We start from the raw sequence: 10,676 nt of genomic DNA, 5'->3' as shown, positions 1-10,676 counted from the left end.
ATGAATTTAAGAACTTAGGTGGAAAGGTCCACAAAACTTCCAGAGTAAAGGGTTCATAAAGCAAATGCATGAAACAGCATAAATGCACAGAACAACTCTGAAAGCTCCTTGGCTTCTGCAAGGAAAGTCAGCTTTTCAACTCTGCCAGAGTCAACATTCCTTGGCCACGTGATATGGGAACACGGGGCAGGAGGGTCTGTATGCATCAATCCTCCAACCACAAACATATATATGGTATATATATATAGGGAATAAGAGGCTTCTAAAAAAAAGTCACACATAACACTGAACACATTTGCCCTCATTCAGAGTTCTGTGTTTTTATTCCAAGATGTTTAAAAAATGACTTCTAATAAACAAATAAACAATCTAATCTAACTATCACATTTAAAAAAGGAGGTCTTTTCTTGTTGTGATTTTTTAAAAGCATCACATGCTTCTCTTTACTACATACTATAGTTAAAATCTCTTAGAGTGCTTAGCAAAATGTTATGTTACTCTCACATGAAACCAAGCAGTGCCTTTTTAAGCACCAAATACTCTGAAACTTCAGCTGCAGCAATTTAATTTCCCTTTCATACAGTAAAAAAGAAATCCCATGAGGTGGGCAGTGTGCTGTCTTTCAAACGGGGGATCTGATTCCACAGTCACGGAAAATGTTCATAACAGCTGCCTCGATAGAGAAAAGGTGCTCATCCTCCACCTCTGGACAGCAGAGCCTCATAAACTCCACCAGACGGAGCAGGTATTCAATATTGTGGCCCGTGTTGCCACTGCAGATGGAAATCTGGGCAGCAATCTCCTTGTCTGAGGCCGGACCGAGGTAGATGGGGTTGTCAGAGGTAGCGATGTAGACCAGGGCCAGCAGCGGACCCTGACTCTTCTCTTTAGGAATGAACTCCACCATCTCTGTTTTGTAACCACCCAACACAATCTCTCTCATGCTCAAATACTGAAGAGACTCTTCAATCTGTGACTCAAGCACTTCGTAGGCAACTCCCCATGTGCAAGCCTTGGGGAAAAGCACAGGGATGATACAACATTTAAAGATAGTACAGTTTGATATACTACATAACAAGTATGCTACAGTATATACAGGAAATTATTTATATATCTTGGCTTTGCAAGCATATGGAGAAGTAATACATAAAAATGGCAAGGGCAGTTTAGTGCACAAATATGTGAGGTTGACCCTGCCGAATCTAAGTTGTAATCCCTTTTTAACATGACAGAAATATTTCATGACCTCATTTCAAAGAATAAATCACGGTAGCAGAAGTTTCAAACATGTCATATAAAATTAATGTGAACTATATGAGAATAAAGTCCTCTGTGGAAAGTTTATGCCAAATTTTTCCCATGTATCACTGTATGGTAATACTTTATTTCACAAGATCACAAGGTAGCTCATGATCCAACAAGTGGACTTCTTTATTATTTACTGATAATGGTATGGATAATATGAATTCATCATGACTGAATGCTGAACACACATTAGGCAAAACAATAATACACTCACCTCCTGATCTGCTACCAATGTGACGACTCTGCCTGGCTGGGGAGCAAAGACACACAGTGGCGACTCAGAACATCTTACAACAAAAAATTGTTCTGGGCTTCATAAGACTACACAGGCCTGAAATGTTTGCAAAGTGATCATCAAACTACAAAAACGATCTCAAATGCATCTTAAATTATTGCTGTCGAACAGTATAATGAATGATTTTGTAGCAAGTTTGACTAAATGTCTCACCTTTTCTTTGTCCCCTCGATGAAAATCATCTCCATGCCAGAATCGTCTCTTGTATCCTTTAATGTAGCCGATTTTGCTTCTTTTATATGAAAAACCTGGTTTCCACACCAAGGAGCCATATCCAAATATCCACAAGCAGCTCTTTTCACTTATAATGTCCTGTGGTTTCATTGTCACTTGAGCATGTATTAAAAACAAGAGGTTTAAGTCGCAGCTCTTTTCAAGAAGTAGCTGCTCTCTTGTATGTTCATTTTTTCTGTCGTCCATTCCAAATATTATCTAATTAAAAAGCAATGGGGGCAAAAATCTTCCTCCACATCATATTATTTGCAAAGGGCTATTTTCACACTCGGACCAGTAGACACTGTCCGTTTCTCCTCTGCATCCCTAAGTACAAACACGTGTATTTGTTTAGAACAGGTCAAAGTGACAAGGTCTTGGCCAATCAAATCACAGAGTAGGCGGGCTAAAACAACAGATAAACCAATCAAAACCATTTAGTGGTGTCATCCAATACCAAGTTTATGAGCTGCAAAAAATCCGAAGTTGTTTTCATAAGGCAGGAAAAAGAAACTCCACGTTCCAGGTTGAACTGAGAAAATACGTTTTTTCTATGATGAAACAGTGATTTTAAACATAGATATAGAATGTTTTTATCATTTAAAAAATATACATCATGTGTAAGTATGTGTGCATGTGCTTTTTATCACCATATTTCTCTTTTTGTAAACTTTCAGAGCACGTTTTGCATCCTCAAGTGCCAGACAGTCAGTGATAGTCCAGCATCAGCAGGTAATCACATTACCTATAAATAGCAGGGACTGTTATATCTGTGCTCCCTTAAGCTCATTAGGTGTCTGTGTTCTGTGGTGATGAGTCTAACACCAATGTGCCCATCCTGACTGATGCATGGCACATTTGTCCTCTGCCTGTCACTGTGCTTGATATCTCCTGTGCTTGGAGATTAAAAAGAAAACAACACACTTTTTCAACTTCACACAATTCCTGCTGCCCCCAAGTGGTTAGGAAAGCCACAGCTCCAGTCTTGAATGAAATACTGTCTCCCCAAACTAAGTGTCATTAGCTGGTTCCTGCTGCTTTGCTTTGGTCCCTCTTTGCTTTATCTGGCCTTGGTGGTTGCCAAAACATGAAACAGTTGTTTGCTGTGCTTCCGCGTCAGAGGTGAAAGTGCATATGCATATTACCTCTGCAGTTTTCTTTTCACCCTGAGCCAAAAGAGATGATTGATTATTATTTAACAATTCAGAGATCCAGTGATCTAGATATACAGCAGCGGCTCAGAGAGACAGTTAAGTATAAAGACCACAAGGACTCTTTATTATCACATACAGACTTTTAAGTATATAGAGTTTTGTCAGAATATTTCCTTACATTGCTGCCATTTACAATGCCGTCCACTGAATGATTGCTAGCACATTGATTTCACATCACACTGACACAGACGCCATCATGGACATAAACATGGAATCAGTAGAAAAGCTACCGGGCCAAATATTCCCACATCTATAGACTATGAATCGACTTCCACATCCACTGACACAATCTGAGTTTCTAGGTGATTTGCGAAGTCTCATTTAGGTTTTCTATTGGACCACATGTACACTCAACCATCAAAGACCGACAAACAAACAGTGTACCAGATATGTATTATGTGTGTCTTTTTATAACAAAAAATAATAATAAAATAAAACACCAAAAAACATTTAAAAAATAAATTCACCTTTTTGGTGGCATCAACATAAAAACAGATGTACAAGTCATACTTCTAATCTCAGCATATAAATATACAGTATATACAAAATAATCTTATAAAACATGAAAAGAGAAAGATCAGTGCTTCATATAATTAAATTACTAATGAAATACTAATCTTACAAAATAACATTATTGGTTCAGTAATTTCCATTGAAGGCGTCCTTGGTATGATAGTCACTTCATGTGTGTCTTTGTCTTTATTTAAGGGTGATCTTGTATAAAGTAGACAAGGCCCAATGAGTTTCCCTGCATGGCATTTCAGCATATTGCATCTTTTGATCATTTATTGTTACCTCCAAGTTGCTGTGCAAAGGAATCAAAATAAGGCAGGGTACATTGTTTCTCTCAAATACAAATATAAGGCTTTGTGATCTAGTCTGCATACATTCTTTATAAAAAAAAATGGATTTGATTTACAACTACTAACCCCAAATATCCCTCAAAAATGAACCGTTTTCAGTAGTTTTTGAGTCTTTTCTGAATTTGCACAATGCTCATTTTTGTTTGCATAGTGCACTGCAGGTCACAAGGAATGGAAAAGGCCGGCTCCTTCCACGGTTGATTTGTTTGATTGCTGCTATTACAAGGCAAGGAGCACATGAAGATAGACTTCTTCCCGTAATTAGCCCGCAGGCATAAAGTTCTTGTTGCCCTCGGATTAACTTGAACGGAGCAGATGAGGGTTTGAGTTGAAAACATTAAAGGTGAATCCATGAGCCAGATTTGCTTGTTTCTTTTTGGGGTTTTTTACCCCACGCAATCTGCTTTTTGAAAAACGTTTCCATCTGTACATTCTCAGACAGATTAGTAGCTTTAGTCCTATTGTCAGTCAGAGAGCACACAATCTCCATCCAGTTATCAAGTTTTTTAAGAGCAGCAACTTGCATTTAAATAAATCCCAGTCTCTTCACACTTGTAAACAGTCCACAAGGGATCCAACAATGACAATGAGTAATAAGTTCCGATTATTATACCTGGAAGAGGGGGGACAAAAGAAAAAGAATCTCACTTGCAATCTCACAAATAAAGAGAATATCTTAAATAGCAATATGTTCTGGTTTATGATATATTTAAAGTTAAAAGAACACTTACCTCTGTTGCAATGATGCATTCATGTTTCTCTTCTGCTAATACAAAGACCGACTGGTACATTGAATCTCTGGAGGAACATATTGTTGATATCCACTCAGGCCTTTCACTTTAAAGTAAAGACACATTATATCAGTTACTGATGTTACCATGAAAAAACTCAAACATTTCTGGGATGGCTCATTTAATCCCTTCCTGTGCGCTTACCTGTACATTCTACTCAAATGCTTTTTGTCTTCTATTGTCTTTTCACAGTTTTCATCTTTGTCCACAAGGGACAGTTCATCCTTGTACCCCATGGAGGATTTATAGTCCAGGTGATAGTGGTTGATGTATTTATGATTGGACTTTTCTGTGGGACAGTCCACCTCCAAATCAATCTTCTTATTTGTGTTCTTGAGCTCGACAGAAGAGATGAGGTTCTCTCTCTGAAAGTCGGCTTTGGAGAGGTTGTTCATTGTCTCTGAGTCCTGCTCCTTTTTCCTTTGCTTCTTTTTGTGACGCACTACAACCGCTGCCATGCAGAGAAGCACCAGAGCAGCCACCAGGCCTACACCCAAGCTGATGGCAGCCAAGTTCAGCTTTTCACTGGGCTCCAAGCCTATATTAGGGCTGGGGGTATTGCTTGAGGGTTGATCGCTGGACTGGCACTGAGAGCTGCTATAGTGTGGAGGGCAGATACAGACAGGCTTGCCTTTGGGCTCTATGGTGCAGGTCCAACCGTTGATGCAGGGCTGAGAGGCACAAGGGTCTGTGGGCCTGTCGCAGTGGCGACCTGTGTACCCTGGGGCGCAAGTGCAGGTGTAGCCATTAATGCGGTCTACGCAGGTTGAGCCGTTTGCACATGGGTTCGTGGCGCACTCATCGATGTTGATCTCACAGCGCAGCCCAGTGAAGCCTGAGCGACAACTGCACATTCTTCGGCTACCTTGGACCACACAATGTCCACCTGCGAAACAACACATCAGCATCACAGATTATTTTTTAAGCATGTCTCCAGAAATTGAAGATTTACTTTTGATGAGGTGAAACCGCTGTTTTACCATTGGTGCATTGCAGCGAAGTACATTTATCCACTTTCTTCTCACAGTTGAGTCCAGTGTTCCCAGCTGGACATTCGCATAAGTAACTATGCCCGTTATCTCTCTCTTTGCACTTGCCTCCATGGAAGCATGGTTTATCTGCACATGTCAGCATCCTGTGCTCACAGTGTGGCCCTTCAAATCCCCGTGGGCACACACACCTATAGCCATTCTCAGAGTCCTGCAAAGAAAAAGACAGAGAGTTTATCAAAAAGCTCCGTGTCAGATGTTATTTTATCATATCCTGTTCACGACTGCCCTGACAAACCCCATTCTCCTTGGTTTGAATTTATTTACAGTGCACAGCCTGTGAACTGGGTCATCTACTGACTTGACAATCAATAGCATCCTCCTGGAGTAGCAGATAGACCGTGGCAAAAACAAAAACAGGAAAGCCTGTGTTGTGGGAAAGGCGAGAGAGAGACTTCCGGACTCACCAGGCACTGGCCTCCGTTGTGACAGGGCTTGCTGTCACACTCCCGGATCTCCAAGTCACAGTTAACCCCAGTGAAGCCCGGCAGGCAGGCGCAGGTGTAACTGCCCTGGCCTGTGTTCATACACGTGGCCCCAATGGCACAGGGTTTGTGATGGGTGCAGTAGTTCAGATCTGTGAACGAAAGGGTGGAAACATTAACAATGGAGCCAAAAGATGTACCACATTCAAACAGCGTTGCTTTATGATAAACATCGAGTTTCCTTTTTCTTTCAGAGAATGAGGCAGTTGTGTACCTTGGTCACAAAAGATGCCTCCCCAGCCTTCCTTGCAGGTGCACTGCCACGGCTCTGTACAGGTACCATGTTTACAGGACGGATGAAGTTTACACACATCACAAAAGAGTCCCTGCCAGCCCTCTCTGCATCTGTTCATACATAAAACATGACAGTTAGCTCACACACAAACACACACTCGCTCACAAACAGAAGTCATAAGACTCGAAACAGAGAAAACTAATGAAAACAAATACACTGTAGTCATGTTGACAGGAAATTTTAAAGCAGTAGAAATTTTTTTTAAAGATTATGTCTATAGATCTCTGTCAATTTTCTAGCAGTTTGTGGATCCTGACAATGAATCAAGCAGAGCATCTAAGTAAAAGACAATACGCCACTTGAATACTCACTTGCACTCTCCTGGAAATGTGCAGGTTCCATTCCTTTCATTGCAGCCTTCGAGACAGATTGCTGTAAAGGGGGGTATTTAAAGTTTAATATCGCTCTTTTAGCACATTAAGAAAACTTGTTAATAAGGCTTTTACAATCTTTATACATTTTCCCTCTCACTATGAAATCTGTTTGCTGACCCCTTCATTGGAAAAGCATCACTTCCCGATCCTGTGCTGTCCTGCTGTATTTCTCATTGATTTGGCACGATTTGCTTTCTGAAACGCGTGCTTAGAGCGCAGCAGATGCTTGTTCTCAGAAAAGCAGGACAGCTGTCCCCATTGTTTTCGATGGAAGGTTCGAGCCCCGTTTGCAGCTGCTGCCCTGCGCCACCTCAACAAAAGAACCCACAATTTAGCGGCGCGTGGCGCCAGATAATGCCGCGATTAACCCCGGCGCGTGCTGCTCGGCGACCATCGCCCTGGATAAAAACCGCACGCGCCCAGAGAGAAAGTAAAGGAGGCTGTCTGTCTTCAAATTACACCTTAATATCACTAGTGTGCGGTTGTGTGTCACGTCCGAAAATACACACCTGCGATCATGTAACAGGTAATTCAAGACAAGAAGGCTTTAACTGTGGGGGGCTGAATTTAATTTGATTCTGCAGGTTGTTTAAAATAACAACAACGTGAAGACTCAAATGTTTAAAAAACAGCCTTCTTTTTTTATCTTTACACAAAAGGTTTATGGATGCATTAGCTTGGCTATAACCACTAGGTTTTTAGCTATTTCAAAGCGTAATTTCAGGCCACTTTTTATCAGGAGCAGTGTTCAGGCTACTCTCGCATACAATCTGACCAATGATTTTGTACCACAAACAAAGAAAAGTGTCCACATCTTCACTCTTGCTTACGTTCTTGGCAGTATTCTCCCTTCCATCCCGGTAGACAGGCTATTTGCCCGTCAGGCTTGCAGGTGTAGTGCCCAAATAGGTCGTCTCTCGGAGTGCATATTTTGGAACAAGTGTCCCCGTAGTAATTTTCATTGCAGATGATCCGGTATGAGTACCTTAGCTCCGTCTGCGTCCCGTTCTGCACTTCCTCGGACCACTCGGGCCCAATTCCCAGCTGTCTTTGGATGGCAAAATAACTTATCAAGAACGCTGGGTTGGTGGAATCTGTGAAGAAAAAGCACAAAGCTTGAGATAATTCTTCATATAGGTAATAACCTATTAACTATTATTTTAGCATAATAAACAATAATATTACTAAAATATATTTTATTTCCCTCATATGTTTGCATTACCCCCCCCCCCCCCCCCCCCCCTACCCCAGGTGATGAAAGACTTAACAAAAAAGGTGTAAAATCCAGGAAAAGGTTGTCACGGGATTTTTGGCAAGGTTTCTTATTCCCCTTTAAACCATGCACACTTTCCCATGCAAGCCAAAAATAAAACAAGGGAAGTGCAATTGTGTTGGAGTGATTTGATTGTAAAAGATTGTTGTGTGACTCATAAGCCATCCTAACAAACACGAACCCATGACGCTGAAAATGCCAGATGCATTTGCCAGCACTGTGTCAAAGTGGTTTTGTGATTCAAATGTGCGACAGGCAACAAGCGATGTCGGCTCTGTCTCCCCCTAGTGGTGTAGAAGTAGTTCGCATCCACTCACCTCTGGGCTGCTCCGTTGTAGGAGAATACCAGGCTTCAATAAGTAATGAGAAAGCACCCTATTGGGAGAGATAAGGAGATAAACGTCCATAAGAAAAACATTTTTTTTAAAACGATAAAAGGCACATTTAGTTTTTGTGATCTCACTAAAAATAATAGTAGAGAAAGAGCTCAGAGACTGGATAAGTGTTTTCCCTGTAATTCACTAGAAATTATCCAAATTTAGATAATAGATGTTGCCAAGTTTGTAGTCTTTCCTTTCTTTAGGCACATAAAAGGCAACACCAGAGAGAAAGAAGAAGCTACACTGAACAGCTTAAAATATCCAAATATTGTGTTTGGATTTAGTGGCACAAAATTAAGGATTGTATGTATTTCATATACAGTAAATATATACATCAATATACATGTATAACAATGCAATAAAGTAGTTTTGCATCAACTGATGAGGACTAAGACTTAAATGTAGACGATATTATTTTCAATCAGTCTCCAGATAAAGTCTGACTCCATCCCCACAAAATTTTTAGGTCACTGAGTTATTATATTCGGTTAACTCATAATGAATAATTGTTATATTTCCTACGTAAAAGTGCGTGATGCCAGTTGTGCGCACGGCGCGCACAGGTGCTCTTACCGGCCAGGAGGAGTTGAGCGGCAGACTCAGCCTGGCGTCCGGCTGGATGCTGAAGGTGTCGGTTCCCAGAACAGGTGTGGAGGCTTTGCCGAATATACACCTCCCGGGAGACACCTCCGTCTGGTAGTTCTTTAAACAAACCTTGAAATAAGTCCTGCAGCCATTCATGCTGCAACTACGTCCATTTGCCAGCAAACTTTTCGTATTCTGAAAATGATGGAGATCTATCTCGAACACACTTGATCCCAAAACCTAGAAGGAAATTAACAGTGAGCACAGAAAAACAACAACAATGCATTGTTTTCTCAATAATTATTTCCTAAGACAAATACTGAGTAAAAATAAATAAAATACCTGAGTAAATAATGTCATAACTATTACGAGGATAGAAGTGAACCAATCGGCCATCCTTTAGAGTTTTAATGTGCGTATCCCAAAAAATCAGTTCGTCCTCCCACAAAACGCTCCTATTCCAAGTGAAGATGGCAAAAAGGGGAGTGACGAAACAAAGTGATCGCAATAAATATATTCCTTCTTCCAAAGCCAGCAGGACAAGATCCAGCTCTGCAATCCGTATCCAGAAGAAAAAGTTGGAAAAGACCGAGTTATCCAGTGCTAGAGGTTAAACAATTATCAGTAACGTCAATATCCACAAATGAGTCATTCTGCGGTCTTTATGTTGCCCATCCATCGTGCCGGTCAGCTGTTGTTTGAGTTTGCTCTGCTGATGCGGGTCTTGTGTTGCCAACAGTGATGCGAGCATGTGGCGGAGCATCAGCGCATGGTGACTCCCAGTGAGTGTCTGACGTCCCTCCTAGTTTATATACCACGGTGTAGTGTCCGTGCAGACACTGCTTGTCAGTTAACACCGCCCACTCGCCTCTCTACCTTCTTTCTGCTTAGTATCATCAGTGTTCGTATGGATTTTTATTGGGGATTGTCTTTTGATGCGCCTGCTCCAGACAAACACACTCCCCTGATGTGGAGAGATTAATCCCTTGTCCAAAATAAAACAGAACATTACATTATTTTAAAAGTTACAGAGGAATGCAGCTCTATATCTGATAATGGCGTCACACTCTAAACATTTTTTGCCACGCACAAATTAACTTAAAAAGCCGCGTTTTAGAAAGAAAACTGGTGCGTAATTGTATGAAAACCAGTCCTTCTACTCACTGTAAATATTTGGGATTTATACTAAAGTACTTGTGTTTTTTGGGAAATATGTAGAGACCAATCTCACAGACTTTTTTTTTTTTTTTACCAGGGTATGTATTAGATGAAAAAGCTCAACACACGTGTGCCTGCTGTGGTGCACAGAGGAGGTGATGAGATTTTACATCCACTTAGCTTAAAGTTGTTTATCGTGTTTAATGAAAGAAAGTTTATAGTAGACCTCAAGCTGCTCTCACTTTATAACTCACAATGTCCTTTATTGAAAGTACATTTGTGTAAATTAATGTCAAGATTGTATCTTTTACTTAGCCCCCCAAGTGTTTGTTGAACTAACATCCTCAAAAGCCAGTTAAAAAAGAAAAAAAAAAAGAAAGAAAACATTCCTGCTCC

The 10,676-nt window shown here is 40.8% G+C and overlaps 2 protein-coding genes across 2 annotated transcripts; both read right to left on the bottom strand.

Moving 5' to 3' along the window:
- Positions 1-332: 332 nt before the first annotated feature.
- On the bottom strand, positions 333-2,120 carry LOC142366179 (glutathione-specific gamma-glutamylcyclotransferase 1-like). The gene is made up of 3 exons (XM_075447995.1): positions 1,754-2,120; positions 1,520-1,555; positions 333-1,012 (listed from the first exon to the last, which is right to left on the bottom strand). Exons 1-3 carry the CDS (start codon positions 2,018-2,020, stop codon positions 623-625), a joined length of 693 nt encoding a protein of 230 aa, XP_075304110.1. The 5' UTR covers positions 2,021-2,120; the 3' UTR covers positions 333-622.
- Positions 2,121-3,063: 943 nt separating this feature from the next.
- Positions 3,064-9,900, bottom strand: LOC142366318 (delta-like protein 4). Its single transcript, XM_075448156.1, has 11 exons — positions 9,465-9,900; positions 9,111-9,362; positions 8,475-8,532; positions 7,715-7,978; positions 6,822-6,882; positions 6,430-6,560; positions 6,138-6,307; positions 5,662-5,881; positions 4,826-5,567; positions 4,622-4,727; positions 3,064-4,503 (listed from the first exon to the last, which is right to left on the bottom strand). The coding sequence occupies exons 1-11, from the start codon at positions 9,516-9,518 to the stop codon at positions 4,498-4,500; spliced, it is 2,064 nt and encodes a 687-aa protein (XP_075304271.1). The 5' UTR covers positions 9,519-9,900; the 3' UTR covers positions 3,064-4,497.
- Positions 9,901-10,676: the final 776 nt, after the last annotated feature.

Source organism: Odontesthes bonariensis, chromosome 17 (genome assembly GCF_027942865.1).
Source record: "Odontesthes bonariensis isolate fOdoBon6 chromosome 17, fOdoBon6.hap1, whole genome shotgun sequence".
Classification (NCBI taxonomy): domain Eukaryota; kingdom Metazoa; phylum Chordata; class Actinopteri; order Atheriniformes; family Atherinopsidae; genus Odontesthes; species Odontesthes bonariensis.
The sequence above is the reverse complement of the archived record's forward strand: the minus strand, read 5'-3'. Positions and strand labels throughout refer to the sequence as shown.

What these genes read in the sequence shown, in the direction of transcription:
- LOC142366179 (XM_075447995.1), bottom strand. Translation starts at nt 2,020, where the DNA reads ATGGACGACAGAAAAAATGAACATACAAGAGAGCAGCTACTTCTTGAA. An exon ending in ATCGAGGGGACAAAGAAAAG is followed by an intron (nt 1,556 to 1,753) that starts GTGAGACATTTA and finishes TTTGCTCCCCAG; the next exon opens with CCAGGCAGAGTCGTCACATT. An exon ending in CATTGGTAGCAGATCAGGAG is followed by an intron (nt 1,013 to 1,519) that starts GTGAGTGTATTA and finishes CTTTTCCCCAAG; the next exon opens with GCTTGCACATGGGGAGTTGC.
- LOC142366318 (XM_075448156.1), bottom strand. Translation starts at nt 9,518, where the DNA reads ATGGCCGATTGGTTCACTTCTATCCTCGTAATAGTTATGACATTATTT. An exon ending in CGCTCAACTCCTCCTGGCCG is followed by an intron (nt 8,533 to 9,110) that starts GTAAGAGCACCT and finishes CTCTCCCAATAG; the next exon opens with GGTGCTTTCTCATTACTTAT. An exon ending in TTCGCTGCAATGCACCAATG is followed by an intron (nt 5,568 to 5,661) that starts GTAAAACAGCGG and finishes GTTGTTTCGCAG; the next exon opens with GTGGACATTGTGTGGTCCAA.